The sequence below is a fragment of the Heptranchias perlo genome, chromosome 34 (assembly GCF_035084215.1).
Source record: "Heptranchias perlo isolate sHepPer1 chromosome 34, sHepPer1.hap1, whole genome shotgun sequence".
Classification (NCBI taxonomy): Eukaryota; Metazoa; Chordata; class Chondrichthyes; order Hexanchiformes; family Hexanchidae; genus Heptranchias; species Heptranchias perlo.
Window position 1 is genome coordinate 2282518 of NC_090358.1, and position 19021 is coordinate 2301538.

At 42.7% G+C, this 19021-nt stretch overlaps 2 protein-coding genes across 7 annotated transcripts in view; one reads left to right on the forward strand and one right to left on the reverse strand.

Moving 5' to 3' along the window:
* Positions 1–6229, forward strand: part of zwilch (zwilch kinetochore protein) — a 43360-nt gene extending 37131 nt beyond the window's left edge. The window contains exons 20-21 of one of the 3 annotated variants that reach the window (XR_010958338.1): positions 177–383; positions 6036–6229. The gene's annotated coding sequence lies outside the window, so the exon portion shown is untranslated. The remainder of the gene's footprint in view (positions 1–176; positions 384–6035) is intronic. The other 2 variants (XR_010958339.1, XM_067971271.1) reach the window with 2 other exon arrangements.
* The window catches only part of lctlb (lactase-like b), a 32086-nt gene that overhangs the window by 7736 nt on the left and 5329 nt on the right, over positions 1–19021 (reverse strand). For all 4 annotated transcript variants that reach the window (XM_067971272.1, XM_067971275.1, XM_067971274.1 and 1 more), the window contains exons 2-13: positions 17524–17724; positions 15984–16144; positions 14041–14128; positions 13099–13208; positions 11932–12060; positions 11019–11114; positions 10396–10450; positions 8462–8623; positions 7210–7484; positions 3126–3252; positions 1740–1939; positions 759–822 (exon numbers count right to left, since the gene is read on the reverse strand). In XM_067971272.1, the coding sequence (XP_067827373.1) occupies positions 759–822; positions 1740–1939; positions 3126–3252; positions 7210–7484; positions 8462–8623; positions 10396–10450; positions 11019–11114; positions 11932–12060; positions 13099–13208; positions 14041–14128; positions 15984–16144; positions 17524–17650 (1594 nt within the window). In that variant the 5' untranslated portion in view covers positions 17651–17724. The remainder of the gene's footprint in view (positions 1–758; positions 823–1739; positions 1940–3125; positions 3253–7209; positions 7485–8461; positions 8624–10395; positions 10451–11018; positions 11115–11931; positions 12061–13098; positions 13209–14040; positions 14129–15983; positions 16145–17523; positions 17725–19021) is intronic.

Consider the following 19021-nt stretch of genomic DNA (forward strand, 5'->3'; position numbering starts at 1 on the left):
CTTTCCTCCCCTCCCCTTCTCTCTCTTTCCCACCCCCCCCCCCCCACCTTTCCCTGGCTCTGTACTTATTAAAAACTTTACTTTTTCGAGTTCTGACGATAGGTCATTGACCTGAAACGTTAACTCTCTCCACAAATGCTGCCTGACCTGCCGAGTATTTTCTGTTTTTATTTCAGATTTCCAGCATCGCAATATTTTTGCTTTTGTTGTACAGATTCACGCTGGGGTATGGTTCCATGGACACAGGCTATCCCACCCAAGTTGAAGCATTTGAATAAACACATGAAGAGTGAATGTTGATGCCATTGAGAAGGCAAAACACAATGTCACATACAGTGGATTTCTGTAACGTGGCTGCATGCAGTTCAGAACACTGGATGGAGGTGCCTGGGAGTAAACTTGTAAAAGTGTCCTTTTTTATTTGGTTATTGTTTTCCCTTATTACTTTATGGGCCTAAATTTAAAGTAATTCCCATATTAAAATGTCTTTATTACTTTTGATAGACTTATTCTCTGTTGATGGGAGCAGATTGAGAGTTATAGAAATATTAATAGCATGGCTTGATCGTTTGAGGTAGCGGAAGGAACTTTGTGTCCCATAAAGTAAGGGATTAATAGCCAGTGGTGGCAAAGAAAAAGTTCATGGTGGAGTTACTGTACATGGGCTGTGGTCAGAGCGGGATTGATGGACTGAATGGCCTTTTCTCGCTCCAGACTTTGTGTTCCTAAAATGCAATGGAGTGACTGCATTCACCTACCTGCAGCAAGCAATGCGTTCGTGATCGAACAAGTCTCTGCAGCCTTACGTTTCCAACTCTCAATCTAGCAGAAGAGGAAAGTAGAAAGATTGTTTAATATGCATAGTCTGGAATAAGGGTCAACATTCTGTGGTTAAGTGAAAGGGCAGGTTAAGTGAAATAGCTAAACGTCACACCTGAGGTTGGTTGTTTTCTGGAACTACATAATATCCCCAGCTCAGACTGACAGCTGATGCTCCTTGTTAAACAATACTGTGTATTTGTGCAGCATCAGGATTAGTACATTCATTACTTTTTTTGTACAGCAGTGGCTGGGGCACCATTATCAGGCGTAAAGCAGTAATACACTCACTTATTCTGTACCAGTATGTAGTGGCAGGATTATCGTGAGTAAAATACACATTGTAGTGTCTTAATTTCACAGCTGCTTTTTTATTTAAAATCCTTCCCTTTCTTCCCCTCCCCCCCCCCCCCCCCCCCCCCCGGGTTGTGTTCAAAATGAAATACGTCAGCACAGGAAAATGGACGGAACCCGTTTGTTCTCATTTTAGGCCCAATGTCGTTATTGAACACACTTGGGTCAGTTTAGGAACAAGGGAATGTACAGGGCCAAAAAGCATTCTGCAGCCCACCTGGCTGGTCTCAAAAACGAATTCCCCCCCCCCCCCCCCCCTCAATCACCCACTGCTTCAAACTCTCCCTTCAGTTTTCCCACACTCTTCGCTTCCACTGCCTCCATGGCCAATCTGTTCCACACACTCATCATCCCTTGCATAAAATACTTAAATCTAAACTGCCTGTACACCTTCCTTCTGCTAAAATTGTGCCGCAGTTTGTGGTTCTGGAGTTGGTGGCAATACAACTCTCGAGCTCGATACAAGCCTGAAGTAGAGGTTGCATCTGGTTGTAGAGCTATCATCTTGCACCTGGATCGTCAAAAACAAGCTTTCTTGTTAGAGAATAAATATCTGTTGTACTCACTTCTCTCTGGTTGGGAAATCCGTTTGAGCTGATCATCTTCCTGTAGTATTGAACTGAGGCCTTGGGATACCTCATCTTGCTCTTGCTTTTAAAATCGATGTAGTACAGCCCGAATCTTTCTGAATATCCTTCATCCCATTCGAACTTATCCAGCAGTGACCAGGACGTGTAGCCCTTGACTTTAACACCATCCTTAATAGCTGCAACAAGTTTCAAAATCATACTGGTAAAACGAAACTGCCAATCTGAAATAAAAACAGGAAATTCACAGCGGGCCCATGAGTGCTTGTAAAGAGAAAGGGTCGGTTAATGTACCAGCTGCAGACCCTCCTGTCAGAACAGGTCCACATCTGAAATATTAACCTGCCTTTTCTCTTTACAGATGCTGAGGACCTGCTGAGCATTTTCTGTTTCTTTTCAGAATCATCTTGCCAAAAACAATCAAGTCATTTTGTTCCCCCCAAAAGTGCTTCAGAATTGATCAAGATCGCTGCAGGCTCCCTCTCAACTAAGTGATGCATAAAACAGCCTATCAAATGAGTTGCTGTTGCTTTAATGACCAGAGGAAAGCTTGCACTCTCTTTCTCCCCCCCCCCCACCTTTCTGTCATTCTCTCTCCTTCGCCTCCCCTCCCTCTCTCTCTCTCGCACACTGTCATTCCCTTTCATCTCTCATAAGAAATAGGAGCAGGAGTAGGCCATACGGCCCCTCGAGCCTGCTCCGCCATTCAATAAGATCACAGCTGATCTTCTACCTCAACTCCACTTCCCCGCCCTATCCCCATCTCTTTCTCTCTCCTCTTGCTCCTCAGCCAAAAAGCTCATTTCCCACCCATGTCAGTTTATCTTGTTGCAGGATTAGGTATTGCTCTACTAATGAATAATATGAAGCAAGTGTTATTTGTGACTACCTCTTTGGCATGGCAGTGATTTGTGGCTAAGGGATTGCACTCCCCCCATCTCTGTATGATTACTGATTTGATAGCTGTGCTTGTTTACTATTTGTGTATTGTCTGAGCTATTTTCTGCTACAAAATGCTCTTAAAACTGCCAAAATTACAAAAGGATGGAGGCACTAACAATTAAATGCTTATTTTTCTCCACAGTTAACCTGCTATTGAAATTGCAGGAATGACTGATTTCTGAGGACAGTTTTGTTGGGGGGTGGGGGATACTCGGAAATTCTCCTGCCTTTTATTAAAAGTAATTTTACCTCTCGTTTCTTCAATAGTCTTCCCCATTCCGTTTACAAGACACTTTTAATTATTTCTGTCTGCTATCTTTTTCTCATTTTTGTTTCCTCCTCCCATGTGGGAGATAAGAAACAATATCTGCTGTTTCATTGACTAATATGTAGCCCTTACTGTGGAAATTTGATATTTTGCACCTTTAAGAATCTCGTTAACGTAATTATTCATGTACTGCACTCGCCACTTGTCACACAGCTCAGTACACTGCCTTTTTTCTGATACTCCATTTTCTGTCACATAGATCCTAGGGTTTCCATAGCGACTCTGAAACAAATTGGAACAAGAAAAGCATTGTAATTGATCAAATTTTACTGTCACAAACTAAAATAATCTTAATGTATGGTGTTTGTATGTAGTAAGTTGAGACGGAGAAAGAGGTAGCAAAAAACAGAACTACAGTGAGAGGGGACTGTCTGTAATTTCATAAGACTTGCACATGACAGGACTGACAAAAATTAAAAATCTGCTCTTGGAAACAATTTGGGTATAACAAGGGCAGTGGGAGGATACTTACTTCCACAATGAAAACGTGAAATCATATGGTTGGAATAGAAGGAAGTTGGCAATAAGTGGTATTCTACAATCTGCTTGTCCATCATATGAATGGGTGCGAGTAAATAAAGCTGTTTTAGAATTGTGTTGCTGTACGGTGGCCATACTATTTAAAAGTACAAACACGAAGGCCTTAAGGTCTTGCCATCTCCAGTAGCCTCTCCTGAGGTCTCTAACACTGCCACGGCCACCTCTAGCTACTTGCTTGTATCCCTCACCACCCACATCCCCAATTGGCTTACAACTACACTTTCAGACGCACAGCTACCTAGCCTTTGGCCCTCCATTCTCCAGGATCCCCTGGCAGCCCTTGATTTTGCTCTACTTTCACCTTTGATGATCTTGTCCCCAGCCAAACCTTCCCAACCTAGTCATTGGTCCAAGTTCATGTTCAAGAGTCACAGACTTGAGCGTATCTGGTGCACAACTGGCTTAACCATCTATGACCAGATCTGATTGGACCATATCAAGCTCTACCAGGCCTCATTTTCCTCTGCCAAAACCGCCCACTACTCCAGGATCATTCTGGGGAGCAAAGATAACCACTGGCTGCTTCTCTTCACTACTGACTGTCTCCTTAAACCCATCTTCTGCTCCCTCCATTCTCACTTCTAACAAGTCCATTCTAACAAGTAACATTCGCGCCAAACAAGTGCCAGGCAATGACCATCTCCAACAAGAGAGAGTCTAATCACCTCCCCATGACATTCAATGGCATTACTATCGCCGAATCCCCCACCATCAACATCCTGGGGGTCACCATTGACCAGAAACTTAACTGGACCAGCCATATAAATACTGTGGCTACAAGAGCAGGTCAGAGGCTGGGTATTCTGCGGCGAGTGACTCACCTCCTGACTCCCAAAGCCTTTCCACCATCTACAAGGCACAAGTCAGGAGTGTGATGGAATACTCTCCACTTGCCTGGATGAGTGCAGCTCCAACAACACTCAAGAAGCTCGACACCATCCAGGACAAAGCAGCCCGCTTGATTGGTACTCCAACCACCACCCTAAACTTTCACTACCTTCACCACCAGCGCATGGTGGCTGCAGTGTGTACCATCCACAGGATGCACTGCAGCAACTCGCCAAGGCTTCTTCGCCAGCACCTCCCAAACCCACGACCTCTACCACCTAGAAGGACAAGAGCAGCAGGCACATGGGAACAACACCACCTGCATGTTCCCCTCCAAGTCACACACCATCCCGACTTGGAAACATATTGCCGTACCTTCATCGTCGCTGGGTCAAAATCCTAGAACTCCCTTCCTAACAGCACTGTGGGAGAACCTTCACCACATGGACTGCAGCGGTTCAAGAGGACGGCTCACCACCACCTTCTCAAGAGCAATTAGGGATGGGCAATAAATGCTGGCCTCGCCAGCGACGCCCACATCCCATGAATGAATAAAAAAAGTCCATGGAGCTCATGGACATCTGTCGCCAAGATTGAGACCATCCATTCTGTTGCTGCCTCCTTCCCCTTATCCATCAAGCCTCTTTCCCCCCCCTCCCCCCAGCCCTGAACCCCATCTAGCTCTAGTTTTTCTCCCACTTGTCACCATGCCATCTCTGAGCAAGCTCATTTCATCCATGACTCCATTTCCACTAAACTGCTGACCACTCAACTGTCTTTTTATTTTGTCTGATTATGCCTCTGTGAAGCACATTGAGACTTTTTTTATGTTAAAGGTGTTGTATAAATGCAAATTATTGTTAAAGGCTTAAAATAAGCAAATTAAACACCTCCATTAAAATAGCAGAAGAAGGAATTTCATCCAAACATTTTAAGTCATCCCACGCTGGTGTCCTGTGACATAATTTCAAGGCCTATAATTTTTACAAAGCACTGTAGATTTTACAGAAAGAAAATGTATTGTAAGACTACACCAGTGCTTGTGCCATGTGTACTGGTTACACTCAGTGGTTTACGGCTATACTCGACCTTGGAACTTTTTTCTCCAAACTATTGGAACAAGATTTTTTTTTATCAGAGCCTGTTCCTTTCCCCCATCGTATGAGCCGCACATGATGTTGTCTTCAGTGTCACTCCGTTTTCAGACTGCGTCCGTACTGGGTAAACCTGGCTAAAGTTGGCAAAATACTAACTAAATATAATTCATTTGAACTGCCTTGAAAGATTTTTTTTAAACTCCAGGTGTGTTGTACAACAGAACACGGCAGGGGTTGGTGGTTTATGGGCAATAAACCACTCATGCTGGAGGTGATGTTCCACACTGCGCTTAAGAATTACACAATCAATGATGGGGGGTTATTTTCCATAAAGTGCTAGTGACTAGGAACTAATGATCTTGCTGTGTGCAAATTGGCTGCTGCATTTGGGTACAGCAACCACGACTGCAAACTAATGCTTTGTATACTGAGCACTCGGAGATGTTAGTAAGAGGATGTGATGAGGCACTATATATAAATGCAAGTATTTCCACATTTATAAAGCAATTTGTGATAAGAACCCTTCTGATTCTTTTCCAGATTCACCTGTAGCAGGACTATACACCTCTGCACTTCAGCACCTTGAATCCATGAAGTTAACAAAAATAAAAGTCGTCATTTTTCTACTAGAATTTTCCAGTTCTTTCTGTCATCTTGCTGTTTTATTTCTAGGTTTTTAAAATTGTTGTCTATTCTGCTTCATTATTAATAAAGCTATTTTTGTGTGCTTTGGTGATCTGAGTGTGATGCGTTTTGTATTATCCACCACTCAAAGCTGCAGTTGTACTTGTGCTCCTGAGCCTGCGTAGGGATGACCAGTCTGTAGAAGAGTTTTTTGTTATTCGTTCATAGGATGTGGGTGTCGCTGGCATTTATTGCCCATCCCTAATTGCCCTTGAGAAGGTGGTGGTGAGCCGCCTTCTTGAACCGCTGCAGTCCGTGTGGTGAAGGTTCTCCCACAGTGCTGTTAGGAAGGGAGTTCCAGGATTTTGACCCAGCGACGATGAAGGAACGGCCGATATATTTCCAAGTCGGGATGGTGTGTGACTTGGAGGGGAACGTGCAGGTGGTGGTGTTCCCATGTGCCTGCTGCCCTTGTCCTTCTAGCTGGTAGCGGTCGTGGATTTGGGAGGTGCTGTCGAAGAAGCCTTGGTGAGTTGCTGCAGTGCATCCTGTGGATGGTACACACTGCAGCCACCATGCGCTGGTGGTGAAGGTCGTGAAAGTTTAGGGTGGTGGTTGGGGTACCAATCAAGCGGGCTGCTTTGTCCTGGTGTCGAGCTTCTTGAGTGTTGTTGGAGCTGCACTCATCCAGGCAAGTGGAGAGTATTCCATCACACTCCTGACCTGTGCCTTGTAGATGGTGGAAAGGCTTTGGGGAGTCAGGAGGTGAGTCATTCGCGGCAGAATATACAGCATCTGACCTGCTCTTGTAGCCGCAGTGTTTATATGTGAGAAAACATCCACTCCCTCCACCGCTGGCGCACTGTGGCTGCAGTGTGTACTATCTACAGGATGCAATGCAGCAACTCGCCAAGGCTTTGAAGTGGGACGTGACCACAACCTTCTGACTCAGAGGCAAGAGTGCTACGCACTGAGCCACGGCTGCATATTTTGACGCTTGAGATGAACACATGCAAAACATTTTCAAGCTTGTCTTCTACCATTAACTGTAAAGGAAGCAACATATTTATCTGTGATTTGTATTAAATACCTTAACATAATTCAGAATCCTCCTGAAGCCCCAAGGTACCGAGTACAACCACTCAGATCCTGGGTCTGGCCACTGTGGGTCGACAAGTTCTGCCAAGTCCCGGTCTGTGTGATAACTTGGCCCCTTGCTGTAATGGGAACTCTTGTGAGTGATGTAGCGGGTCGTGAAGTGACCCAGCCCAAAGAAGTCAGATGTGCCCTTGATAAAGTGTTTCTCCTGTGGAGTGAAGGCAGGCAGCCTCGAGCCACCCAGGCCTTCCTGTGAGCTCTTTCTCCCTGTTAATATAGCAAACACCAAGGTAGATCAAATTCAGGTTCAAAGATTACACGTTTTGAACAATATAATTGACTCCATTGCTTTTATGTAAAGCAGAGATCTCAGCTGTCCAAGATCTTGAACTGGTCTAATTTTGTTCCAGATTTCCCCTGATCGTGGTATGAAATGTATTGTGTCTACATAGAAATACAGCGTTACCTGGTTCAGATTCAATCAAAATCCACCACACATGCCTGTACTAACATAATTTGGATGTGTCGGAACAGTTTGAATGGAAGCTGCAGGAAGTAATCCTGACAGTAAAATGGAAGTTAGAAAGTTTGTACAAGATACTTTTCTCCCTCACCATGGCTTTCTCACTAAAAGTACATAAAAACTACACTCATGGAAAGTATTTCCATATGTAATTCTCTTGTATGCTAGGATGCCATTTTTAGAACTGCCAGAACACTTTATCTTTCCCCAATCAACATTTTTGAAGTCCTACTCCGAGGCAAGTTTTTATGCTTTTTTTTGCTTGATGTTTTTTGAAATCATTGCACTGATGTATACAACAGCCCACAACTGAGGGCTTTGGTGCTACAAGACCCTCGAGTCGCCACCCGTTGTATATACTTAGTATTGCCCACATGGTGAGTTCCATATCTCAGGCGTACTATTGTGCAGAGGCAAGCTGACAGCACGCAGGCTCATCTGGTCGTTTGATACTACACAGCACTGTGGGGGTCCCCGTCTGCCCTGTTACATGCCATATATTGCAGGGGAAATTAAACAAATACCACAAAATAAACCCCTTTTCACACTTCACTATCCGAAAACAAAATGTAACATGTTTGTCTAATGGTATTTTAGACCCCAAAATAATCCATCAGAAAGCCAGAAGTGAAGATCCCAGTATCTGAATGGATATATTTAATCTGTGCTTTTTGGAGTTTGTGAGTGGTCATGATAATCCCTCCCATTATTTTACACTTACCAATGCAGTCTTTCATAACTTGAGGGTAGTCCCCGTTGAAAATAGGGTTGGCAAACCAGCCCAAATAAAACTGGATGTATCGCTCAGCAGCCTCAATATCCTTTCGGCTTGTAATGTCAACTGGCTCTCCCCATTCGCTTGTGATAGAAATACCCACCATTCCTTTAATATCAAAAAAATTGCTTAGTTAATAGTCTCGTAATTAGAATACGAATGTATCTGCCGTGAGTTTTTTAATATATATGTGAGTGATACAACTCTACAATGCAGCATGTTACTTCATAGAATCATATTGGTCAGACAGACTGGTGAAATGGGCAGACACATGGAAGATGAAATTTAACGCAGAGAAGTGTGAAGTAATGCATTTTGGTAGGAAGAATGAGGAGAGGCAATATAAACTAAATGATGCAATTTTAAAGGAAGCCGATGAACAGAGAGACCTGGGGGTGCACATACACAAATCTTTGAAGGTGGCAGGACAAGTTGAGAAGGCTGTTAAAAAAGCATATGGGATCCTGGGCTTTATTAATAGAGGCACAGAGTACAAAAGCAAAAAGTTGTGCCAAACCTTTACAAAACACTGGTTAGACCTCAGCTGGATTATTGTGTTCAATTCTGGGCACCACACTTTACAAAGGATGTCAAGGCCTTAGAGAAGGTGCAGACGAGATTTACTAGAATGGTGCCAGGGATGAGGGACGTCAGTTATGTGGAGAAGCTGGGATTGTTCTCCTTAGAGCAGAGAAGGTTAAGAGGAGATTTAATACAGGTGTTTAAAATTATGAGGGATTTTGATAGAGTAAATAAGGAGAAACTGTTTCCAGTGGCAGACGGGTCGGTAACCAGAGGACACGGATTTAAGATGATCGACAAAAGAGCCAGAGGGGATGTGAGGAAACATTTTTTTATGCAACGAATTGTAATGGTCCGGAATGCACTGCCTGAAAGGGCGGTGGAAGCAGATTCAATAGTAACTTTCAAAAGGGAATTGGATAAATACTTGAAGGAAAAGAATTTACAGGGCTATGAGGAAAAAGCATAGGAATGGAACTAATTGGATAGCTCTATCAAAGAGCTGGCACAGGTACGATGGGCTGAATGGCCTCCTCCTGTGCTGTACCTACTATGATACTATGACTATGATACTATGATATAACACAGAAGGAGGCCATTCGGCCCATCATGCCTGTGCCGGCTCTTTGAACGAGCTATCCAATTAGTCCCACTCCCCTGCTTTTTTCCCATAGCCCTGCACTTTTTTCCTTTCCAATTTCCCTTTGAAAGTTACTACTGACTCTGCGTCCACCACCCTTTCAGTCAGTTCATTCCAGGTCATAACAACTCACTGCGTAAAAACATTTCTCCTCATCTCCCCTCTGGTTCTTTTGACGATTATCTTAAATCTGTGTGCTCTGGTTACCGACCCTCCTGCCACTGGAAACAGTTTCTCCTTATTTACTCTATCAAAATCCCTCATAATTTTGAACACCTCCATCGAATCTCCCCTTAACCTTCTCTGCTGTAAGGAGAACAATCCCAGCTTCTCCAGTCTCTCCACATAACTGAAGGACCTCATCCCAGCTGTAACTATGAAATAAGAGGAGACATGCTGGAGCTGGGAGGCCATCTTAGATCTTCCCAACCCATGGCTTTACATTTATACAGAACACAATGTATTAATTTATATTTATACACAACCTGCCTCTATCTGCCAATATACAGTGACAATTCCATGGAATTTGTTACATCCATCTATTGCTCAAATCTCATAAATCCCATTTGAAGCCTATGAAACGCTTCACCCAATAAACTGATGATCTTTACTGCAGTTCTCGTTAAACCCTGCGATATATTTTATGCCAGAAACTCCAATTGACTCCTGTGATATATGTTTGCATTGTGCTGAGACTGTTCAGTTTTAACTTGGATACCTTTCTGTTGACTGCGCCAGAGTCTGTCGTATGTGTGCCAAGCCTGTGCGTGAGCCTGTGAAACAGAAGTCAACACCTAGTGTTAATGAGATTATGGTTTGCTCGTAATACTCCTTCCCCACAATCTTTTTAAAATTTCTTAGCTGTCACCCCCACTTTAGTGAGCGCAACCCCCCCCCCCCAAAATGTATGTCATAAAACTCTATGTGTAAGTTTGGCTCAGTAGTAACACTCTTAGCTCTGAGTCAGCCAATTTTGAGTCCAAGCCGCACTCCAGGAACTTGTGCGCATAATTTAGGCTGACATTTCAGTGCAATACTAAGAGAGTGCTATATTGTTAGAGGTCCTGTTTACTTGTGTAAAATATCCCATGAAGAAGAGCAGGGGTGTTCTCCTCATGTCCTGGGCAACATTTAGCTTGTCATTTATCTCATTGCTGCTGGATTTTGTTGGGTGTAAATTGCATTTTCCCACATAACAATAGTAACTGTACTTCATTTGGCTGTGAGGCAGGTTGGGATTTCCTGAGAATGTGAAAAGCGCTGTATACCAAACAAGTTCTTTCTTATTTTGATGAATTATATGTTTGTTGATAATGCCAAGAGAAAAGGGAGGGTGCTTACCTTAATGATGTTATGTGCTGCCTTGTAAGCTCCTATTCCTTTCAGCTTTAACCCTGGTGCATGCTCTCCCATTTCATATCCTTCCACAGCTGTGGACTACAATGTAAAATACAATACTTTATTGTCAAGTGGAGTCTGCACACACATACTGCATACCTCCATGTCATATAAAACCTCTTTATAGTTGGGATCCTGCTTACATTCCGTGTTGGAGCTGCAAGGTGTTGTAGCATGCAGGCCAGTGCCAGGACTTTTACACTGAGCGTAAGTCCGAAGAACTTTGGAAGGGAGACATCTGTACATAGTAGTGTTAGATATGATCAAAGCTCAGTTCAGAGAGTAGTGCCCCACATGGAAGACAAGTTTAAAGAAATGTAATATGACCACATGTGAGGTATCAGCTGAAATCGCAAGAGACAGACTTCAACAAGAGGATAATATCTACCTGTTATTTTGCGATATAAACTGAAAACTTGTTGATACCCTACATTATGCTGAGTGCAGGTAGAGCTGCTATATTGTACTTCTGAACTGAGTTATGTGGTAATAAACTGAACACAGTTAATGCATTATTGTAATCATTTAATAAAGTTATTGTTCTGTTCATGATGATTAAGTTAATAATTATCTTATCCTTGACTGCACAGAAGTAGTGTGATAAATTAGTTATTAATTTTACAGCAAACTGCCTCGTGTTAAGTCCTTGATATCTTTGGAAACCCGAGAGTTAAATGTTTTTTGTACCTGAGGTGGGTTATGTAGGACTAAATCGGACATCCCAATAAAGCCTTAGACAAAGATGTAAATCTCAATCCATTATTCCTACATACAGGAGATAAATGAACTAAAATATAATTAAAACTGCAATGGTTAATGTTCATTTAACCAAACCGCACTGTGACATAAGACGTACCCAAGGGTTGTTGAAAGTAATCCAATGTTTTACCCGGTCACCAAATTTCTCAAAACACAAGTTGGCATAATCATTGAAGAAGCTAATCAAACTGCTGTTCTGCCAGCCTCCATATCTATCTTGGAGCACCTAAAAAATAAATGATGATGGACAATGTGGTCAGTTCTAGGAAGATGAGCATAGAATAAGAAAAGGCCATTTGACCCATCAAGCCCACTCCTTCCAACGGACCATGTAGAGCTTAACAACCTCTCCCAGCTTGTGTAACCGCAGATCAAACTTCCCACAAGAGAAACCTCCCAGTCAACAAAAGTAAACACGGATCAGTTGGGTAATACAGGGCCCTGTGTAGAACTGAGCCATACAGACCAGGAAGGTCGCAGTTTCAGTCTCCAGTCTCAGCTCAGCCTGTGATGGGAAAGGGGTGGAAGTGGTTGGGGCGCTACAGTTGGCTTCAGTGCTCAAGTTTGGGGAGGTGTAAAAAAAAGACAGGGTTCCCACTCCTGATCACTATCCAGAGAGTGGTGTGTGTGGATGTGAGGCGAGGAGAGGATTGGGCTCGACTGTATTGGTGATGTTGTGGGCGGCAGTTCTGGAGGAGATCGGCCTTAGAAGTTGTGGGGGCAGGAAAAGCTCAGCTGCGGATTTGTAACTTTACACTAAGGTGGTATCTCTGTCAAGCAGGTTTGGGGAGACACAGTGATTGGCCACTTCACCGAGTACAGTAGATTTAGGCAAGGCTGCAGGATCACAGGTGGTCTGAGTGCTACAGTAACACAGCTGTCTGTTCTCAATAGAAAGACGTGATCCCATGGAAGAGTCGAATAGCCTTATGCTAATGAAAGATGGCTACTTGAGTGAGGTGACAGAGGACGGCCCATGTTCACGGAGATGAACCCCTCTATGTGTCTGCACATTCAAGAGAGGAAGAGAAAATTGGAACAAAAACCATGAAAAAACACCGATAATTCGAAAGGATTGTTAATGTTTAGTGTTCAGAGAAAACGTGGCTCCGAGGTTTTTTTATTTGTTCTCGGGAAATGGGCATTCAGCTGTCCCTGAGAAGGTGATGGTGAACCTTCTCTTTGAACCTCTGCAGTCCTTGTGACTGACACAGATATTAGCTTGTAACAAATTATGTTCATACATTTTCCACATTCCACAGACCTGCGGGAGATCCCCATGGTACAGGGTCACTACGGGCTGGATCTTGCTCTCCAGGAGGGCGTTTATCAGATCATTATAATACTTGATTCCTTTGTCATTGGTTTGTTCAGCTGTACAATACGGAGAGAAAAAACAGACGAGCTATGACTTGCAAATAAAACAGGAAGTTATTTTGCAACAATAAAATATGTCTTCACCACCCTTTCTTGTTACATTCTCCTTCCCCAATCCTCCAGGGCTCTACACACCTCCTCCCACAACTGGATAAAGGCTGCTCTGTACTATTAATCTTGCTGGGCTCCTGTGCGAGGGCAGTTCTGGAGGAGATCAGCCTTGGAGGTTGTGAGGGCAGCGGAGTAGATTTAATCAGAGTTGGAATATCACAGGTAACTTCAGCACCACAGTAACACCGTCCTGAAACGTTAACTCTGTTTCTTTCTCCACAGTTTCTTTCTTCACTCGCTGAGCTTCTCCAGCATGTACTGTTTTTATTGCGGATTTCCAGCATCTGCAGTATTTTACAGTAACTCTTCTGATAGAAAGACGTGAAGCTATGAGAGAGGAAGCCTCACACCTCAAGGCTGCTCTGTCCCGGCCCTTTGGGCAGGTACTTTGCTTCTGCCCATCGCCCTCTCAGTGTGACTGGGACCGGCAGCTCACTGTGTGGAGAATGTCGAAGAGGGATTCCAACCCCAATGTGCCAAAAAGATAAACCACCAGGACTGTGTTTCCATTTATATTTCTTTACTATAAAATAGAAATTCTTTATACCCATGAATTTTCTCCACTTTTGGCAGACACACCGTAATCCCTGGCTGACCCCCCTTCCCTTCTACCAGCTCTCTGTCAATCTGCGGGTACTGCAGCCCAATCCAAGATTCAATTCAGTGTGAGCCCAATCTTGGATTGTATTGTGTGATCGCAAAGTGAGCGACGTGTTACCTTTTATCCCAGTGGGCACGATTCGGGGCCAGGAGATAGAAAAGCGATAATGATTGACTTTCAACTCCTTCAGCAAGGCAACGTCCTCCTGTAATAGGACCAAATATTAACCAGGCTTTGTACACATGAGGAGCATTGACTGGAACATCACAGGAAACGACAAAACAAAACCAGACCATGCCTGAAACATGCGGCAGGCAGAGAGAAAAAGAGAGGCTAACGTTTCAGACAGTGTCCCTCCCCGGAGCTCTATAAGAAACAGGGCCCTTTTTAATTGGGGGCAATGATAAGGAGTGGGTGATATAGCCAATTAAAACACTCCTCTAAATGCTAGATTTGAAATCAGGCGAAATGCTTGGGAGGGCTAGCTGGTGTATATTAATGGGTTATTATCACTATGAATGGGTTAGCTGTGTCTACAGGGTACAGTAGTGTAGTGGGTGTAGTGCTGGCCTCACAATCAAGAGGTTGTGAGTTGAAATCCCATTATGGTAAGCACTGGGTGCAAAGGCTCTATGGGGAAAGGCCACCGTTTAGAGCCATCCTGCCATTGTATACGGAGGGGCTGGAATCAGGGAAAACCCCCCTGGGGCAGAATGTAAAATGACAAATGAATGTAATGAAATGTAATGTATCTGTAATCAATAAGCTGTATTGATTGTATTGCAATAAGGCACCCTAGAGTGTCATGAACTGTAATTATCATGTACCATGTGTAACTATTATTTGAATCATAGTTGAGCCGTACTTTATGTATCTTGCAAATTGTACAATCTGTACTGTCTATGTTTGAAATGTGATATGGCAATTGTACTGCATGTATCGTTACAAATTTTATGAATAAAGTATATTTTTTAAACAAAAAAAAATCCCATTGTGGTAAGTTGTGAATCAGAATTTAATAAATCAGGACATTTGTGGGATGATACATGAAAGCTGTTGGGTTGTTGTAAAAACCCAACTGGTTGACTAATGTTCTTCAGGAAAGGGAATCTACCATTCCTACACATGTGAATCCAGTCCCACACTACACGGTTGACTTGTAATGTCCTCAGGGCAATAAATACGGCCTTGCCGGTGTCATACACATCCCAAGAACAGAAAACAAACACAATCATGTAGTCTATATGTGTTTCAGGCAGCCTTGGTTCCACTCCTAGATGGATAAGAGTCAATTAATGCCCATAATGTGGCCTTAATTGAACAATCCAACATCACCGGGGTGGTTACTGTGCAGAGTGGAATTATCACACTGAGGTATTATGGGATGCTGTACAATGGCTGCAATTTACATACATTTTTGGGACGGAATAGAAGAAACTGCTTTATTGTACCTCTATCCAGTGCAGGCTTAGGAGTCCTGATTCCAACAAATGCAAGCAGTGGAACTATATTTAATCTCCAGCATTAACATTGGGCTTAGTTCAATATTGACCATCTCTCCTCCCAAACATTACAACATTCTAAAAATGTGAATCCATTTATTTGGGTTATACTGGTTGTGTTTTACCTTTGTATCAATGTGTCAGCCATGGCTCTGTTGGTAGCACTCTTGCCTCTGAGTTAGAAGGGTTCAGGTCCTGCTCTAGGACTTGATCACCTAATCCAGGTTGATACTCTAGTGCTGTGCTGTCTTTCAGTTGAGATGTTAAACTAAGGCCCTGTCAGGTAGATGTAAAAAATCCCATGGCATTATTTGATAGAAGAGTAGGAGAGGTGCCCTGGACAATATTTATCCCTCAACAAACATTAAAAGAAAGATTATCTGGTCATTTATCGCATTGCTGTTTGTGGGATCTTGCTGTGTGCAAATTGGCTGCCCTGTTTCCTACGTTACAACAGTAACTAAACTTCAAAAGTACTTCATTGGCTGTAAAGCACTTTGGGATGTTGTGCAAGGCACAATATAATTGCAAGTTCTCTCTTTATTTATGTGTTCTTACCTTGAATTTATAATAGCTTTCACAAGATGAATCCCCCGTTTCATTCAGATATACTCTTCCTTTCGTATGGGTGAAAACATCCCAGATACTGAGTCCTTTCCCATCTTGATCCCAAGCCCCTTCTGTTTGGTAGGCAGAACTTCCCACACCCCAGGTGAAACCTGAAACAGATGCAATAGTTAATTTCTGTGTTTCACAACAGCTTGTTCAACACTGAACATTACCCGGCTAAATACCAAATTGTTTCAGGAAAAGCCGTCAGCCAAGTGAAAGGTTCCAATGCAGAAAGTTTAAAGATTGTACTGCACGACCATCAGCTCCAAATACAACTTTTAAGTAAAGAATGAATTATGTCGAGTTTTTTCATTTGTGGCTGGTTAAATCAAGGCAGCAGATGGATTAGAAACAAAATGTTTGTAGTCATAGAAATTTCAGAAGGATGGAGGCCATTCAGTGCTGGCTCCACATCAGAACTAACTACTCTACATCCCTTTCCTACTCTAGACTAGATAATGTAGACCATGATAAGCTGTTTCATCTTGTCCAGAACAGTAGAACCAGAGGACATGGCCTGCACTTGAAGGGGGTAAATTCAAAACTAATCTTCGGAAACAATATTTCAGTGAGTGAGTGGTCAATCTATGGAACGGGCTCCCTGGGGAGAGGTCGAAAGTAGTTAATATTGATTCATTCAAATGCAAATTAAATAGATTTCTTTCAGAAAATAACATTTTGGGACACGGTATATCAGTAATTTGAGACATGACCTGTGGTGAGTGTAACAGGCTCGGGAGGAACAGGTGACTTTGGACCTCTGGTTCTCAAAGCTCTCAACCACTGGGGGTTTTCCTCGCCTCATGTCTGGGTCTGTTGTAGACTCATTGATAGAGATTGATCGCTACGATTAATCAACGACTCCATTATCATTGTATCATGCGACTACCAGGATGGTGGAAGGCGAACGAGATGGACTGTGGTCTTTTTTGGTCCAGCAATTCCAACATTCCTAATACTTCTTAATAATCGAACAAGTGTTATGAAATGGGTTTAGGGAAACTATATATTGAAAACTTGTTTCATTAAAAGTTTTTTTGCTGAACTTGTTTGTGAAACTCTGAACATAACTGTACAGGCTGTTTATTGCTGGGTTAACCAGCCCTTCAATACCCTATAAATCATAACACAATCTAATGTACAAAATCCCACTCCTGCAAAGCAGATGTGGGTGATCAGTTTTAAAATGGTTAAGGTTATGATTCCTTTGGACACATAAAAAAAATCAAAAGGAATCAGTTTATTCTGCAAATGTGGAAAACTGAAAAAGTAGGGCTCACTTGTGCAGAAGTTGCTCTTAAAGGCATCATAAAAAGTTGGGTCAGTGACAGGAGCTGGACATTCTGGGAAGATGGACGTGTTATAAACACAAAACACATGGCACCTTACAACTGGGCATCTTAACCATGTTTTAAACACTTTCTACAGCGGTAAATAAATACACCACGTATGTTCCATGTTTCCTTAGGTCCTTAAATACCCTTACCAGTGGGGAAAGTCCCGTAATAGAAGGATCCACTATGGTCTTTTGTCCAGTCGAATTCCTGAGACAGACACAGAGGCAGGACCAGCAGAAAGGCACAGGACACACCATGCAGAGCCGGGGGCTGCATCGTCCTTCAGTTAGTGTCGACCCAGCACTCTCAGGCCAGCACCCCTCCACAACCTGTTGTCACAAAGAGGACTCCTACAGATAGGAATGCAGGAGAAAAACAGTTAGATTGAACAGACTGGGACTTTTTTCTCTAGAAAAGTGAAGGCTGAAGGGTGATCCGCGGGAATTCTTTAAAATTATGAAGGGGTTTGATAGCGTGGATGTAGAGAAGATGTTTCCACTTGAGGGGGAATCCAGAACTAGGGGCCATAAATATAAGATAGTCAGTAATAAATCCAATAGAAAATTCAGGAGAAACTTCTTTATGGAGAGTGGTGAGAATGTGGAACTCGCTACCACAAGGAGTAGTTGAGGCAAATAACATCCATGCATTTAAAGGGAAGCTGGATAAACACATGAGGGTGAAAGGAATAGAAGGATATGGTGATAGGGTTAGATGAAGGGAGGTGGGAGGAGGCTCATAGAATCATAGAAAGGTTACAGCACGGAAGGAGGTAATTCGGCCCATCGAGTCCGTGCCGGCTCTATGCAAGAGTAATCCAGCTAGTCCCACTCCCCCGCCCTTTCCCCATGTGCAGCATGAACACTGGCACAGACCAGTTGGACTGAATGGCCTGTTCCTGTGCTGTACGTTCTATGTAATTCTATGTGAAATTGCACCTAGGGTGAGTTTTTAACCATCACAACTTTCAACAAATGCAATATTATATCAAAAATGTAGATTTCTGTGTCTCTCTATATATAAATGATCCATTTGCCTTGTGTTATTATATTAAAAGGCAGCCTCCCCATCCAGGTAATTATATGAGATATCAATTAAGTGAATTTCTAGGATTTGGCCTCATCCTATCTCATCCATCTGGAAAACCACAATAGTTCCCCCATTACAACATTCAACCGCCTCTTAACTGATTCCAGGCTTTTTGCTTCTTGTTTCTTGTGTGCACAATTCTCCAGGTGACTGCTAAAGAACCTTTGTACCAGATAGTTAAAAGTGACACTTCAATGACAGGTTGGGTGATTTCAAGATTGTAATATTGTATCATTAGGAATTTAGACTCACTTTTTGATATTTCTCCACACAAAAAACACATTAAAGTTCAAACAACAATTTTCTATTTGACAGAAAACATGGAAAAATGAATGACGAAATACTGATCCACCCAAATATTAAATATTGAAACTCACAACACAAAAGATTCTTGCCTTTCATAAATCTGACTGCTTTAAGTTTTTGTAAGTTCCTGTATATTTCAAACATTCATCAGGTTGCATTTCTCCTGCTTTATCTGCCCATCTATCAGAACAGATGATGAAATATTGTTTATTACAGTTTTTAATAAATTTCCTCTATCTCTGCCTCGCCAAA